This window comes from Ylistrum balloti, unplaced genomic scaffold (assembly GCF_031769215.1).
Source record: "Ylistrum balloti isolate Yb309-2 unplaced genomic scaffold, AGI_CSIRO_Ybal_v1 Utg370934, whole genome shotgun sequence".
NCBI classification, from domain to species: domain Eukaryota; kingdom Metazoa; phylum Mollusca; class Bivalvia; order Pectinida; family Pectinidae; genus Ylistrum; species Ylistrum balloti.
In genome coordinates, this window is record NW_026782528.1 from 61,544 (window position 1) to 80,073 (window position 18,530).

Consider the following 18,530-nt stretch of genomic DNA (forward strand, 5'->3'; position numbering starts at 1 on the left):
TGTTTAGGTTCTGATATCCTAGTCTGGTCATGTTTAGGTTCTGATGTCCTAGTTGAGTCAGGTTAAGGTCCTGATGTCCTTGATGTCCTAGTTTGGTCAGGTTTAGGTTCTGATGTCCTTTATGTCCTTGTTTGATAATATTTAGGTTCTGATATCCTAGTTTGGTCATGTTTAGGTTCTGATGTCCTAGTCTGGTCATGTTTAGGTTCTAATGTCCTAGTCTAGTCATGTTTAAGCTCTGATGTCCTTGATGTCCATGTTTGGTCATGTTTAGGTTCTGATGTCCTAGTTTGGTCATTTTTTACTTCTGATGTCCTTGTTTGGTCAGGTTTAGGTTCTGATGTCCTAGTTTGGTCATGTTTAGGTTCTGATGTTTTTGATGTCCTAGATTGGTCATGTTTAGTCTCTGATGTCCTTGTTTGGTCATGTTTAGGTTCTGATGTCCTAGTCTGGTGAGGGTTAGGTTCTAATGTCCTAGTTTGGTGAGGGTTAGGTTCTGATGTCCTAGTTTAGTCATGTTTAGGCTCTAATGTCCTTGATGTCCTTGTTTGGTCATGTTTAGGTTCTGATGTCCTTGTTTGGTCATGTATAGGTTCTGATGTCCTTGTTTGGTCAGGTTTAGGTTCTGATGTCCTAGGTGAATCAGGTTTAGGTTCTGATGTCCTTGATGTCCTTGTTTGGTCAGGTTGAGGTTCTGATGTCCAAGTTTGGTCATGTTTAGGTTCTGATGTCCTAGTTTGATCATGTTTAGGTTTTGATGCCCTAGATGTCCTTGTTTAGTCAGGTTTAGGTTCTGATGTCCTAGTTCGGTCATGTTTAGGTTCTAATGTCCTAGTTTGGTCATGTTTAGGTTCTGATGTCCTAGTCTGGTCATGTTTAGGTTCTGATGTCCTAGTTTGATCATTTTTAAGTTCTGATGTCCTTGTTTGGTCAGGTTTAGGTTCTGATGTCCTAGTTTGGTCATGTTTAGGTTCTGATGTTTTTGATGTCCTAGTTTGGTCATGTTTAGTCTCTGATGTCCTTGTTTGGTCATGTTTAGGTTCTGATGTCCTAGTATGGTCATGTTTAGGTTCTGATGTCCTAGTTTGGTGACGGTTAGGTTCTAATGTCCTAGTTTGGTGAGGGTTAGGTTCTGATGTCCTAGTTTAGTCATGTTTAGGCTCTAATGTCCTAGTTTTGTCAGGTTTAGGTTCTGATGTCCTTGATGTCCTTGTTTGGTCAGGTTTAGATTCTGATGTCCTAGTTTGGTCAGGTTTAGGTTCTGATGTCATACTCTGGTCATGTTTAGGTTCTGATGTCCTTGCTTGGTCAGGTTTAGGTTCTGATGTCCTAGTTGAATCAGGTTTAGGTTCTGATGTCCTTGATGTCCTTGTTTGGTCAGGTTGAGGTTCTGATGTCCAAGTTTGGTCATGTTTAGGTTCTGATGTCCTAGTTTGATCATGTTTAGGTCTTGATGCCCTAGATGTCCTTGTTTAGTCAGGTTTAGGTTCTGATGTCCTAGTTCGGTCATGTTTAGGTTCTAATGTCCTAGTTTGGTCATGTTTAGGTTCTGATGTCCTAGTCTGGTCATGTTTAGGTTCTGATGTCCTAGTTCGGTCATGTTTAGGTTCTAATGTCCTAGTTTGATCATTTTTAAGTTCTGATGTCCTTGTTTGGTCAGGTTTAGGTTCTGATGTCCTAGTTTGGTCATGTTTAGGTTCTGATGTTTTTGATGTCCTAGTCTGGTCATGTTTAGGTTCTGATGTCCTAGTTCGGTCATGTTTAGGTTCTAATGTCCTAGTTTGATCATTTTTAAGTTCTGATGTCCTTGTTTGGTCAGGTTTAGGTTCTGATGTCCTAGTTTGGTCATGTTTAGACTCTAATTTCCTTGTTTGGTCAGGTTTAGGTTCTGATGTCCTAGTTTGGTCATGTTTAGGTTCTGATGTCCTAGTTTGGTCATGTTTAGGTTCTGATGTCCTTGATGTCCTTGTTTGGTCAGGTTTAGTCTCTGATGTCCTTGTTTGGTCATGTTTAGGTTCTGATGTCCTAGTATGGTCATGTTTAGGTTCTGATGTCCTAGTTTGGTGAGGGTTAGGTTCTAATGTCCTAGTTTGGTGAGGGTTAGGTTCTGATGTCGTAGTTTAGTCATGTTAAGGCTCTAATGTCCTAGTTTTGTCAAGTTTAGGTTCTGATGTCCTTGATGTCCTAATTTGGTCAGATTTAGGTTCTGATGTCCTAGTTTGGTCAGGTTTACGTTCTGATGTCCTAGCTGAGTCAGGTTTAGGTTCTGATGTCCTTGATGTCCTTGTTTGGTCAGGTTTACGTTCTGATGTCCTAGTTTGATCATGTTTAGATTTTGATGCCCTAGTTTGGTCATATTTCGATTCTGATGTCCTAGTTTGGTCAAGTTTAGGCTCTAATGTCCTAGTTTGGTCATGTTTAGGTTCTGATGTCATAGTCTGGTCATGTTTAGGTTCTGATGTTCTTGATGTCCTATTTTGGTCATATTTAGGTTCTGATGTCCTAGTTTGGTCAGGTTTAGGTTCTGATGTCCTAGTTTGGTCATGTTTAGGTTCTGATGTCCTAGTCTGGTCATGTTTAGGTTCTGATGTTCTTGATGTCCTAGTTTGGTCATGTTTAGGTTCTGATGTCCTAGTTTGGTCAGATTTAGGTTCTGATGTCCTTGATGTCCTTGTTTGGTCAGGTTTAGATTCTGATGTCCTAGTTTGGTCATGTTAAGGTTCTGATGTTCTAGTCTGGTCATGTTTAGGTTCTGATGTCCTTGATGTCCTTGTTTCGTCAGGTTGAGGTTCTGATGTCCAAGTTTGGTCATGTTTAGATTCTGATGTCCAAGTTTGGTCATGTTTAGATTCTGATGTCCAAGTCTGGTCATGTTTAGGTTCTGATGTCGTAGTCTGGTCATGTTTAGGTTCTGATGTCCTTGATGTCCTTGTTTGGTCATGTTTAGGCACTGATGTCCTAGTTTGGTCAGGTTGAGATTCTGATGCCCTAGTTTGATCATGCTTAGGTTCTGATGTCCTAGTTTGATCATGTTTAGGTTCTGATGTCCTAGTTTGGTCATGTTTAGGTTTTGATGTCCTAGTTTGGTCATGTTTAGGTTCTGATGTCCTAGTCTGGTCATGTTTAGGTTCTGATGTCCTAGTTTGGTCATGTTTAGACTCTAATTTCCTTGTTTGGTCATGTTTAGGTTCTGATGTCCTTGTTTGGTCATGTTTAGTTTCTGATGTCCTAGTCTGGTCATGTTTAGGTTCTGATGTCCTTGTTTGGTCAGGTTGAGGTTCTGATGTTCTTAATGTCCTATTTTGGTCATATTTAGGTTCTGATGTCCTAGTTTGGTGAGGGTTAGGTTCTGATGTCCTAGTCTGGTCATGTTAAGGCTCTAATATCCTAGTTTGGTCATGTTTAGGTTCTGATGTCCTTGATGTCCTTGTTTGGTCATGTTTAGGTTCTGATGCCCTAGATTGATCATGTTTAGGCTCTGATATCCTAGCTTTGTCCAAATGATCATAAACTATATTCATCTGTATTATATATTTCTAAGAAACAAATACTTTGTCATGTTTCTGTTATTCAAGAACACCTGGTCGCTGTAATGAAATAATATCCATTCCTGTTACATGAATCTGGATATATATTTCAAGACAATTCATTCATATGCAAATTTCAAAATGTTTTCCAGAAGACCCTTAGTATCTGGTTGAAACGCAAATGTGTTTTGAAATCTAAAGAACTGGAAAAAAAGGTTGAAATGTGTCAGCTAAATGCAGTCCATGATGGCCAAGTTAATATGTTCAATGGCAGATAAATAAAGCAACACCACTGGTAAAATAGCAACTGTGACATTTGTCCATTAAAACTAATTTACCTTACTGACAGAATGAGCCTGCAATGCTGCAGCCAGTCAGTACAGCATCATTAGATCTCTACGGAGATTAAAGTCTCATTCAATCAGAAAGACAAATCTTCATCTGTGATTGTTAAAAAAACTACAACTCATTGACAAGATAGATCATTACATTGGAGAAACAGAGAATCAAGGCTGGAGCAGTTCAAAAACTATATCAGCTGAAACCCAAGGCTGAAGCAGTTCAAAAACTATATCAGCTGAAACCCAAGGCTGAAGCAGTTCAAAAACTATATCAGCTGAAAATCAAGGCTGGAGCAGTTCAAAAACTATATCAGCTGAAAACCAAGGCTGGAGCAGTTCAAAAACTATATCAGCTGAAAACCAAGGCTGGAACAGTTCAAAAACTATATCAGCTGAAAACCAAGGCTGGAGCAGTTCAAAAACTATATCAGCTGAAAACCAAGGCTGGAACAGTTCAAAAACTATATCAGCTGAAAACCAAGGCTGGAACAGTTCAAAAACTATATCAGCTGAAAACCAAGGCTGGAACAGTTCAAAAACTATATCAGCTGAAAACCAAGGCTGAAGCAGATAAAAAAACAATACAAACTGAGGACCAAAGCTGGAACAGTTCAAAAACTATATCAGCTGAAAACCAAGGCTGGAGCAGTTCAAAAACTATATCAGCTGAAAACCAAGGCTGGAACAGTTCAAAAACTATATCAGCTGAAAACCAAGGCTGAAGCAGATAAAAAAACTATACCAACTGAGGACCAAGGCTGGAGCAGTTCAAAAACTATACCAAGTTAGAATCAAGGCTGGAGCAGTTCAAAAACTATACCAAGTTAGAATCAAGGCTGGAGCAGTTCAAAAACTATATCAACTGCTAATGAGGTGATTTATACCAGTCCTTTTTAAATATTAGGTAAAGTCATTTTTTTCACAAGGTGGGGACATATTCATTTAATATGGACATCTGCTTCACTATTGGGTCCAGTGGAATTTCCATTGTTCAGTCATTATAGATGAATTGGAAAAATTAGATTGAATTGACATTTAAAATTCTGTGTAATAGAATATATGCTGTGATCTGGTTGGCCAAAATGAAGTGAAAATATCAGAATATCTTTGATATTTCAACTGTGCAACCTTATCCCTCAGAATTCCATTGCAAAAAATGTGAAAAATGGGTTCAGTTTTGTTAGGTATATGTATTTCAATCACCTAAGAACAGTTCGTTAAATATCACAAAAAGTGGTCACATAACCAAATAGTGTTGCAGTCCCGCAGCAGTTCTCTGTACAATGTGAAGGTGCTAAGTAGACAAGAACTCTAGATATTCAATGGATGTGTCTGAGTTGTAGGACCTTGTATTTTTCATTTCGATCATTCTAGCTACGGTGTTATTTGTATCAGAAATAATCATTAATACAGTGATAATAGTTAACACACAGGAGCACTACAGGAGTTGTCTACATGTAACATTATGATAATACATATTATATAAAGCAGTGCATTTTTGTTTTGTACTGCCGTTAAATCTTGATATATATATATACGAGGGCTTCATGTTTGAATTTTGGCAGACATATTGCATGATTTTCAAACATAATCCCCTTCAGTATCTATGCATTTTGCCAGCAATGTTTAAGGGTCTCAATGCCACTTTTAAGGAAAGTCCTTTTCTTGACCATTCAGAAAGTCCTCCACTTCACATATGACACCATTATCTGAAAGTGAGGACAGGAAATGGCTTTTTCAATTTAGGAAATAGATGAAAGTCTGACGGAGCAAGATCAAGTGAATAAGGCAAAGGCTCAATTAATTTAAAGCCACAATCGTTAACGGCAGCCATGGTGATGACAGACTTCTGAACAGGGGCATGATCATGGTGGAACAACACACCTTTAATGAGTTTTCCGCGGCACTAGAGTTAAAAATTTTCTCTTAACTGCCTAAGAAGTGATGCATAATATGTGCCATTGATCACTTGTCCCATTTGTAGATAATCTACTATCAGAATACCATCAGCATCACAGAAAGCCAATGCCATAACTTTTTCAGCTGATGAAACAGGCTTTGCCTTCTTTGGTTGGGGTGAACCATGGTGCTTCCATTGTTCAGATAGGTGCTTGGCCTCTGAGGTGAAATGGTGGACCAACATCCATAGTCACAAACCTCTGCAGACAGTTAGCAGGATCTCCCTCATTGAGGTTCAGATTAGTAGGCATCAAAGTCTGCCTGGTGGTGCTTCTGATCAACTGTCAGAAGTCTTAGTACCCAACAGGCTGAGAGCTTTTTCATTGCAAGATCTTCCATAAGAATGGAATGTACTCTTTCTTGTGAAATCCCAACTGTACTGGTTATATATCTCTTTGTAATTTGCCTGTCCATCATAACAATACCATTGACCATTTCTGAGGTTGCAATGGTGACAGGCCTTCTAGGACAGGTGTCTTCTCCAAAGCTCTGCCTGCCATGCTAAAATTTTGCCACCCACCTTTTCACTGTAGCATATGAAGGGGCATCGATCCCTAGTGTTGCTACCATATCAGTATGGATATCCTTAGGTGCTACACCTTTCTTTTGCAAATATTGAATTACTGCTCTTTCAGTGATTTTGTCCACTTTGCAAAAGTCACTTGCCTTAGTTACTTTAGAGTGCTAATTCTTATAAATAAACTGACCAAATGACACAAGTTTTCAGGTACACAGTGTTAAATAGTCAGGGAAAAGTAGAGCTGAAAAAGGACATCCTTGTTTAACTTCTTCAATACAAAGCTCAAAACTTATCAATCAGCCCTCATACATTATCTGTATAATAATGATTATAATAAAACTTCCATCAAAAACTCCAACACTTCCTTAACTTTCTGATAAATTCTTTTTTTTTTTTTTTTTTTAATATCATACAATTAATTCTTTCCTGATTTAGCAACTTTGAGAAATACTTTACAGATTTCAGGGTCATTAACTCTCACAAATGATATAATTATTGAAATTTCAGACAAAACTATAATTTTGGTGATTGATTTTCTCTTTTCTCTCCCAATTGTTGTAATTACAAATTATCATGTAATGAACAATCAAGACAGAGTGCTGGCCCATGATTTAACATGAGAAACAGGATTATCTGTCTATTTGTTGTTTTTTCTAAAAATGTCTCTGTCATGTACTGTACAATTAAGATACTCACCTCAAAAATATTAAATTACAACAAAGGGACAGGTAGACAGTATGAATTCCTGATACCCACCTTTTTTTCTGATGTTCATTATAATTTGTGATGAGGAATTAAACACATGAGACAACTCTATTAAGCAAGCAAATAATTCAATGATTCAATAATATAAATTTCTTTATTTTTTACCCTAAATGCAGGGTCAATAGCTTTATGCCATTCAGGAACAATCACAAAATTGAATTTTTTTTCCAAAGGACACTTAATACAAAAATAACCATCATATCATTTACCCCTATATTTAAACCTCCCTTTTTCTCCCCAGGGTCCACCAATAATTTGAACCCCTATTTCTTTCTCTGGAGTGCTGTTATTTTTTTTCAAATCTGCATTTTTTTCCCTTCGTAAATTATCTTCATTTTTGTGCTCTCTCTAGGATGCCATAATCATTTAAAATTCCATTTTATCTCCTAAGTGGTGCCCATCTTCCCATTGAAGCTGTATATATTTTGAAAATCTCACTTTCTTGTCTGTATGCTTTCCTATTTACATGAGATTTTATTATGTCAATCCAGGGGTGGTTCCTTTTTCAACAAAATTGTCATCACATGATTAAGGCCTGCAATACCACCCTTAAATTTGTTACCAAACTTCATTAAATAATCCTAAAAGGACATGATCTTAATAAAAATCTGTTGACACTGGACTAAAAGGTATCATACCATGTCCTTAAAATGAAAAGTTGATGGACAAAACACCTATATCACACACATGCCACAAAGTACTCAAACTTTCAACAAATTGAGTAAAATCTTTGTCATAAACCGTAAAACAGATACTGTATACTGGAATGTATTCACCCCAAGTTATTTTCACTTTTGTACCATTACACACAAATTCATCTCATGCTCATTTCTCCCTCTGAGTATTTCATAGAAATGTTATATAAGAGAATCAAAGAAGTAAAAATTAAAGTGGGGTGAAAATTTCCTAGTATGCAGTAGTAGAATGTTTTAATGTCTTTATATATCTTTATCAAGGTAACAAACAAAATCTCAAATTAACCGCTGACAGATCCTAATAGCTTTTATATGACAATTTGTTCTTGATATTGCCTTCATGCTAAGTTTGATGAACTCACAAAATACCAAATCATATACAACAGGATCTTCAAAACATTTCACAGTCCTTATAACGGAAATATTAAATGAGGACAGCAGAGAGAATTAGGTTACTGCTGAATCCAGCAGCTGAAATATTCTTTTTTAATTTATTTGTCACTCTCTTCAAATGACCTAGCTAACAAATTTAGAAGTGGTAATCATTTGCTGTAGAGTATGCTAATGCTTCTATAGGTATTCATGTCATTCAACTGATGCTCCACAGAATTATTATATCATACTAGTCTATAATGTCCGCCAAGGTCTGTCCTGTCTGAATCTAACTAGATATTCACCCCACGGCAATGCAACACAAGCAAGGCCTCTCAATTAAGTGAATCCGTTAACACCAAAATTAGATTGCTTACTTGGAAGTGTACTTTCCATCTAGAATTTATGTCAGTCTCGACTACTTTTGGTAAATATGTGTCTTATGTTAGTATTATGGTGTGGCAATGAGAGATCAGCATATAGCAATAGTTTAACACTTAGTTCCAACAGCTGTCAGCCAGAGGCATCAATGCCTTCTCCTACCTCTGCTCCAGCCTTTATCAGCTGTGATGATAAACCCCCACAAACAACATTACATACAATACTTATCTTATCATAGTTACAATATTGATATTTCTCCAAAAAAATCTCCGAGAAGCATTCACAACTATAAATTATAGCAGAACATGAATCCAATTTTTTTTGTAATCAATCTTGTTATGAGATCTCTTAACTGCATTTTGGTTAGCATCCAACGATGTAATTCTGACTTGAATGAGCCGGCCCTTCTGTGAAGTTAATGGTGTTGATTTATAAATAGTTGTCCTTCTTCCATATTATCACTACCACAGAAATAACCATTGACTTCATTCTGTTTAATGTACTGAGAACATTCCAGAATGGCTTACATAAGTCTTAACATCGTGTAACCCACAGAAGTCTTACGTTTATAAACATATATCTAATACAGTTGATATACAGCTAAGTTGTATAGTGTTATTCATACAAAAGCATCCTAAAACTGTCTTTATCTAACTACAAGTATTAAGACTTGAAATCTTCGACACAAGATCCTAGGTGCATGGTTCAATAACCCTACCTATGGCAGTTTAAGTTTCTTAAGAAGTAAGAAATGTTCAGTCTGTGTTCACATGATTATATCCTTAAACAAGACACTTTACTGTAAATGACTCCCGTATGTTGTTCAGTAAAGCAGTCAATGGCTATTTCAAAGAGAACCAAACTTAAATTTGCCATAGATGTCAATCACAAGTCAGCCTTGACGCTGTGTATCATTACACACCACAAACCACTCAGTGTGTAGTCTGTGTACCATTACACATCAACACTCAGTGTGTAGTCTGTGTATCATAACACAACAACACTCAGTGTGTAGTCTTTGTACCATTACACACCACCACTCAGTGTGTAGCGTGTGTACCATAACACACCAACCCTCATTTTGTAGTCTGTACCATTACACACCACCACTCAGTGTGTAGTATGTGTACCATAACACACCAACACTCAGTGTGTAGTATGTGTACCATAACACAACAACACTCAGTGTGTAGTCTGTGTACCATAACACACCAACACTCAGTGTGTAGTCTGTACCATTACACACAACCACTCAATGTGTAGTGTGTGTACCATTACACACCAACACTCAGTGTGTAGTCTGTGTACCATAACACACCACCACTCAGTGTGTAGTCTGTGTACCATAACACACCACCACTCAGTGTGTAGTGTGTGTACCATTACATACCAACACTCAGTTTGTAGTCAGTGTGAGATTACACACCACCAATCAGTGTGTAGTCTGTGTAAGATTACACACCACCAATCAGTGTGTAGTCTGAGTGTTGATGTGTAATTGTACACATACTAGACTGAGTGGTGATGTGTAATGTCACACAGACTAGACACTGAGTGTTGGTGTGTAATGTTACACAGTCTAAACTGAGTGGTGGTGTGTAATGTCACACAGTCTGGAATGAGTGTTGGAGTGTAATGTCACACAGTCTAGAATGAGTGTTGGAGTATAATGTCACACAGACTAGACTGAGTGTTGGTGTGTAATGTCACACAGACTAGACTGAGTGTTGGTGTGTAATGTCACACAGACTAGACTGAGTGGGTTGAGTGTAATGTCACACAGACTAGACTGAGTGTTGGTGTGTAATGTTACACAGACAAGACTGAGTGTTGGTGTGTAATGTCACACAGACTAGACTGAGTGTTGGTGTGTAATGTCACACAGACTAGACTGAGTGTTGGTGTGTAATGTTACACAGACAAGACTGAGTGTTGGTGTGTAATGTCACACAGACTAGACTGAGTGTTGGTGTGTAATGTCACACAGACTAGACTGAATGGATGGAGTATAATACTATAGAGACTACATGCTGAGTGGTTGTGTACAATGATGTGTTACATAACACGTCTACCTTCTCTGTAGTCTGTGTTTTATCCAGGTTAAACGTTCAGTGTTTCACAATGAATATGTTAACACTGTCTCTGAAATTTGTGTAAGCGGGTTTATTTCAAATGTGTAATCTTAATATCAATACATGTTTGTTCAATTTCCTGAATTATAATTGTGTACAAAGCTGACAAAAAGTCAAGTAATTTAACATAATGATTTGACAATTGATTTAAGATAGGTTACAATATAGCTGTGATTTCAGCACAAGGGCAAACCAAATCAATCATGTACCGTTACCGACCCTGTCTGATCTATGATCTCACATTGCCGATGGTGATAAGACCAAAACTCAGAAACAAATTGAAAGTGATATAAAAATAATCAATTAACTGCTGGCATCATGAAAGTTTAATTTTGATGTGAGAAGAACTGCTCTGATAGTGTGATTGTAACACAGGGAATAGTGAGTTTGGTTCTTACTTGAGAGTTCTCACAAAATTAGGAAATTTACAAGTAAGTTAAATACTTTAGAAAAAAAAAACCTTGAAAGTAAATAATATGAATAATATATTTATCATTCTGCTGCAAATAAAAACTCATATTTACCTTCAATATTATCAGGTCTGAAGTCTGTGTGGAAAATATTATCCAAAGATGCAAAACAAATATATCCCTGTTTGGAGAAGAAATTGACACCAGTTCTATAACTAACTTGCACACCAAACATCCATCTTAAACTGTCACCATCTAGGTCTCTGTCCACAAAGCATGGCCTTTTATTCCTGCTGATGAAGCTCAATATTTGTCAATGTTTACAAAAGACTGCCAGGGAGAAATAAATGGTATTAAAGTTGTAGGTGGACTGAGGACCAGTGGAGGGAACTAGTACTACCTCCACAGAGAGAGCCGGTGAGCATGTGTCTCCTTGTATGCTTATGAATCAAGCTTTGAATACTGCCTCGGATCAATATCGGTAAATTGTACACAATGCTATCTGGTTTTGCAAAGAGCGAAGACAGTGCTACACATAGGATCAGCCTCTAAACACAGGCTGCTAGAGCAGCATTAGAGGACTGCGATAGTAAGGTCGTCTTACATCTAAAAGGATCCAATTAAAGACTTTCCACCATCCAAGCCTGGTCTACATCCAAAGTTGTAATGTTATATTTAACCTGTATCACACACAACGTGTAAGCTTGTAGATTCAAAGATGATGTTAATAATTGAAATATTACTTTTATCTTAATTTGAAAAGAATAGATATTAGGATAGCTGACCTCTGAATCAGTTTCTTAACCTAAATTATCCAGTTAGTTTTGCATGCAGTGCTATAACGTACCACATCAGGTTATGTCAATATAGACTTTTTCCACATGTGGTGACACTAGATTGCCATATCTAAGGTTCAGTATATATTGAGTTTCTCCCCATGTGGCAATGTTAGACTCCATTTCTGAGGCTCAGTAGATTTGGCATTTCTCCACATGTGGTGACACTAGACACCATATCTACGGTTCAGTACATACAGAGTTTCTCCACATGCGGTGACACTAGACACCATATCTACGATTCAGTATATACAGAGTTTCTCCACATGTGGTGACACTAGACACCATATCTAAGGCTCAGTATATATGGAGATTTTCCACATGTGGTGATACTAGACACCATATCTGAGGTTCAGTATATACAGAGTTTCTCCACATGTGGTGACACTAGACACCATATCTGAGGTTCAGTACATACAGAGTTTCTCCACATGCGGTGACACTAGACACCATATCTACGGTTCAGTATATACAGAGTTTCTTCACATGTGGTGACACTAGACACCATATCTACGGTTCAGTATATACAGAGTTTCTCCACATGTGGTGACACTAGACACCATATCTAAGGCTCAGTATATATGGAGATTTTCCACATGTGGTGATACTAGACACCATATCTGAGGTTCAGTATATACAGAGTTTCTCCATATGTGGTGACACTAGACACCATATCTAAGGCTCAGTATATATGGAGATTTTCCACATGTGGTGACACTAGACACCATATCTGAGGCTCAGTATATACAGAGTTTCTCCACATGTGGTGACACTAGACACCATATCTACGGTTCAGTATATACAGAGTTTCTCCACATGTGGTGACACTAGACACCATATCTAAGGCTCAGTATATACAGAGTTTCTACACATGTGGTGTCACTAGACACTATATCTGAGGCTCAATAGATATGGAGATTTTCCACATGTGGTGTCACTAGACACCATATCTGAGGCTCAGTAGATATGGAGATTTTCCACAAATGGTGACATTAGAACACCACAAGAGGTTATCTAAATATGAACTTTTACGAAATGTAGTGAAACTAGATCACTACATCAGGCTCTGTAATTATAGACTTTCTTGACATGTTGTGACACTTGATCATTACTTTTATCACATAAGGTTGTGTATATATAGACTTTCTCCATATTTGGTACCACAAGGTCAGTTAATCAAGCTCTGTAAATATGGACCTTCTCCACACGTGGTGCCATTAGAGTACAACATCAGGCTCCATTAACATAATGCTTCTCCACATGTGGCAGCATAATGTGGACCCCTTCAATATGCATGATACCAATGCCTTATAGTGTATGATAATCTTTCCTTTGGTATCATTAGAAGGACTACACTTTTATAATGACATACTATGAAATTTTCTTCCTTTATCATCAACATTAAGCTAACTAGTAAGTAACAATGACTTGTTATTACACAAAGCTCAGCTATATTGACTTAGTCAACATGTTTATTAAAAATCTTTTTCTAATTTATCAAATGATTACAGGATCTTTAGAAATAAACTTGTAAGTCTTGGACCGGCCTCAAAAACTTCTATCGTTGGATAACTGCACTGCGGGGAGACAGCAAAGCATGTGGTTTTCTTTGCAGGCTTTACATAATTGGAATGTCTGGTTCTGTCCCTATCATCTAACACAGACTATACAAGTTTAATATGTAGTATGTATATCTTATAGTATACTTTTTTCTTACACGAGAGGTTCAGCCAACCTGTAGGTATGGCAGTTTCAAAAGGTCTAAAGGATCTGTACAACAGCACCACAGTTGTTTCTTTTTACATCCAAATGACAAAGACAGTGACAGCTATAGAGGTAAAAAAATAAGTCTCTCAGTTAGCTATACTTACACAGCATTTATCAGGTTTCATAATTTAATAACATTTTTCTTCTGGATTCATGACAGTTTTTTTTAAAAACTAATCTTTGCAGTATAAAACAAAAAGTGCTGGAGCTCATAACATAGATATACCCTCATCTGCCGATCTTTTTCTTTTCTTAATTGACAAAGTTTGATCTCTGACCTTTGATCCCTTACAGATGACCATTTGAATCTTATTGATCTTAATGTTATGTTACAAAAGTAGACATAAAAATGAGTTTTACCAATAAAAAGTATAATCTAATACAGTGTAATAAAACTTGATGGTTTGATACCACAGAGTAAAGAGGGTCTACACCCCCACCTTCACCTTTTTATTCCATTACCTAGTGGATTGTAAAATAAGGTCATCCTCCAATGTTATTTACATTTTTAGATATACAACATGAAAATAGATTAAGACTTATTTTACTTTCACTTTAGGCCAGCATTTACTATTTTAGATCTGCTGGATAAAGAAGTGGACATGTCTGTATAGTAAGGAACCATATACTAGCCATACACTATGGAAAACACCAATTGTCATAAACTAGACGTAGTGGAGCTGTATAGGTTACTGGTGTGTGGAACAGAACATCCCAATTCATACATAACAAAACAGTTATTACATCCAATTTTAGGAAATAGTCTCCATGACTTTATCTGGCTATTAGGAGCGGCTCGTTTATGAGGGAAGGCGATTTCCTGTCCCTCCCAATTTGACCCTCTGCAACAGTTATTACATTTCTCTGCAATAAAAACCTTTCCACTACAACAGCAATTAGGTCTTGTTTCCCTAGCCAATCCACTGTACTCAGAGCTATTATACCCCAATGCCACACGTCCAACACTGGCCATACACATATACATAATTATGCTGACCAATATACATTTTAGTTAATCATATCCTATTTAATTAACATAATAAAGGGATCATGGACACTAGTTATCAAATCTTTACACTATTTTGATGATGTTACTATTTTGATGTTTAAAGGTGAACATATTTTCTGTCAGTAAGTAACACCATACTTAATTTGTCTACTCCAGACACAATGCGTTCAATGGCCTGGACAAGTTTGCATACTGTCAACACTAAATTTCAGCTAACTTAGAGTCAACTCCAAATACCTAACCTAAAGGTCACCTCCAGACAAAACCACACAAATACATCAGACTTATAAAATCAACTCCAAATCTCAGCTTAATGTCAACTTCAAATACTTGTGGCTAAATATCACCTCCAAACAAAGCCAAATATATGAGACTTATCATACAAATTCCAGATCTCATCTTCATGACAAATACCAGGGACTTATTGATAACTCCAAATATGACAATTCTTTAACAGATGTATGTACAAAGTTTCAATAAAAATACTGAGCTTAACACTAATTCCAGATAATAATCTCAGCATCAAATTTAAATACAAGGCATAATACTAACTCTAAATACCACATTTGATGTCAACGAAATTGACCAGCAATCCCATCGATTTCAAACACAAGTCATAACATCAATGTCAAGTGACTAGGCTTAAGTTGGCAAATCTAAATTTCATTCTTTAGTTCATCCCTAATTATGGTAATTCCAAATACCATGCTTAATGTCAACCCCAATACCAAACTTGTAGCCAAAGGCTAACTCAATATCCCACTACTCCCACATCAAAGTTATGTAAGAAAATCATTAAAGGGGCCTGGCTTCCAGGAAAATCATTAAATATGAAATAAATCACACATGTACCTAGTAGCCTCAACATGTGTGACGCTTCATGAAAAATTGGTTTAGAGAATAGGGACTATCATACAGGAAAAACCTCTGTACACAAATGAACAGATTGATGGAAAGTCAGAGGACAGATGGGTAGACAACCTTAAGTCAGTATACTCCTTGTCTGAATCTTGTTATCAATTCTACACAACAGACAAAATGTCACCTAAAATTGATCTTTAATAGGATTGATTCAAAATACCAAGGTAAACATAATTTATTTAAATACGTGTTCCAGCAACTGGATTTCTAAATCTGGAAGCATCCTACTTAATTGCAAGTTTGTGACTGGACCTTTCACTGTGTCTGTGGAATGATTTTGACACTATTTACTTAAGCAACAAGTGCCGTAAATCCCCTGAAGCCAACCTCTACAAGAAAGGACCATATTCGTTACCGACCTTCTCTCAACAATCATCCACCAGATCCTGGTATCCATACCTTCTTACCATGGTGCTGTCAGTAGTACAATGATGGCCTGATCAGTTTCTATTATCCCATTCTCTAGACACTCATCTTCCCAATTTCAATATTTCAAAAATTGACGAAGTTTGTCCCTTTTATTACCTTTGATAAAAAAGCACTTTTCATGATGCAATATCAACCATCCTTCAGGACAACTTGACAACACTTAAAAAGACATGCTCCATGTTCACCGTTCTCGGGCACAGGCTATGTAACAAGACATGTCTATGTTCACCATTCTCTGGCACAGGCTACGTAACAAAACATGTTTCATGTTCACCATTCTCTGGCACAGGCTACATAACAAAACATGTTTCATGTTCACCGTTCTCTAACACAGGCTACGTAACAAAACATGTTTCATGTTCACCATTCTCTGGCACAGGCTACATAACAAAACATGTTTCATGTTCACCATTCTCTGGCACAGGCTACATAACAAAACATGTTTCATGTTCACCATTCTCTGGCACAGGCTACATAACAAAACATGTTTCATGTTCACCATTCTCTGGCACAGGCTACATAACAAAACATGTTTCATGTTCACCATTCTCTAACACAGGCTACGTAACAAAACATGTTTCATGTTCACCATTCTCTAACACAGGCTACGTAACAAACCATGTTTCATGTTCACCGTTCTCTGGCACAGGCTATGTAACAAGACATGTTTCATGTTCACCGTTCTCTGGCACAGGTTACATAACAAGACATGTCTATGTTTACCATTCTCTGGCACAGGCTATGTAACAAGACATGTTTCATGTTCACCGTTCTCTGGCACAGGTTACATAACAAGACATGTCTATGTTCACCATTCTCTGGCACAGGCTATGTAACAAGACATGTCTATGTTCACCATTCTCTGGCACAGGCTACATAACAAAACATGTTTCATGTTCACCATTCTCTGACACAGGTTACATAACAAGACATGTCTATGTTCACCATTCTCTGGCACAGGCTACATAACAAGACATGTTTCATGTTCACCGTTCTCTGGCACAGGTTACATAACAAGACATGTCTATGTTCACCATTCTCTGGCACAGGCTATGTAACAAAACATGTTTCATGTTCACCATTCTCTGGCACAGGCTACATAACAAGACATGTTTCATGTTCACCATTCTCTGACACAGGTTACATAACAAGACATGTCTATGTTCACCATTCTCTGGCACAGGCTACATAACAAGACATGTTTCATGTTCACCGTTCTCTGGCACAGGCTACATAACAAGACATGTCTATGTTCACCATTCTCTGGCACAGGCTACATAACAAAACATGTTTCATGTTCACCATTCTCTAACACAGGCTATGTAACAAAACATGTTTCATGTTCACCATTCTCTAACACAGGCTACGTAACAAAACATGTTTCATGTTCACCATTCTCTGGCACAGGCTACATAACAAAACATGTCTCATGTTCACCATTCTCTGGCACAGGCTATGTAACAAGACATGTCTATGTTCACCATTCTCTGGCACAGGCTACATAACAAAACATGTTTCATGTTCACCATTCTCTGGCACAGGCTACATAACAAGACATGTCTATGTTCACCATTCTCTGGCACAGGCTACGTAACAAAACATGTTTCATGTTCACCATTCTCTGGCACAGGCTACATAACAAGACATGTCTATGTTCACCATTCTCTGGCACAGGCTACGTAACAAAACATGTTTCATGTTCACCATTCTCTGGCACAGGCTACATAACAAGACATGTCTATGTTCACCATTCTCTGGCACAGGCTACGTAACAAAACATGTTTCATGTTCACCATTCTCTGGCACAGGCTACATAACAAAACATGTTTCATGTTTCACCGTTCTCTAACACAGGCTACGTAACAAAACATGTTTCATGTTCACCATTCTCTGGCACAGGCTACATAACAAAACATGTCTATGTTCACCATTCTCTGGCACAGGCTACATAACAAGACATGTTTCATGTTCACCATTCTCTGGCACAGGCTACATAACAAAACATGTTTCATGTTCACCATTCTCTGACACAGGTTACGTAACAAAACATGTTTCATGTTCACCGTTCTCTGGCACAGGCTACATAACAAAACATGTTTCATGTTCACCATTCTCTGGCACAGGCTACATAACAAAACATGTCTATGTTCACCATTCTCTGGCACAGGCTACATAACAAAACATGTTTCATGTTCACCATTCTCTGACACAGGTTACGTAACAAAACATGTTTCATGTTCACCGTTCTCTGGCACAGGCTACATAACAAAACATGTTTCATGTTCACCATTCTCTGGCACAGGCTACATAACAAAACATGTTTCATGTTCACCATTCTCTGACACAGGTTACGTAACAAAACATGTTTCATGTTCACCGTTCTCTGGCACAGGCTACATAACAAAACATGTTTCATGTTCACCATTCTCTGGCACAGGCTACGTAACAAGACATGTTTCATGTTCA

The 18,530-nt window shown here is 37.5% G+C and overlaps 2 protein-coding genes across 2 annotated transcripts; both read right to left on the reverse strand.

Moving 5' to 3' along the window:
* Positions 1 to 1,472: 1,472 nt before the first annotated feature.
* Positions 1,473 to 2,435, reverse strand: LOC132559565 (uncharacterized). The gene is made up of 2 exons (XM_060224196.1): positions 2,234 to 2,435; positions 1,473 to 2,107 (listed from the first exon to the last, which is right to left on the reverse strand). Exons 1-2 carry the CDS (start codon positions 2,433 to 2,435, stop codon positions 1,473 to 1,475), a joined length of 837 nt encoding a protein of 278 aa, XP_060080179.1.
* On the reverse strand, positions 2,432 to 3,151 carry LOC132559566 (uncharacterized). Its single transcript, XM_060224197.1, has one exon. It carries the CDS (start codon positions 3,149 to 3,151, stop codon positions 2,432 to 2,434), a length of 720 nt encoding a protein of 239 aa, XP_060080180.1.
* Between the last annotated feature and the right edge of the window lie 15,379 nt (positions 3,152 to 18,530).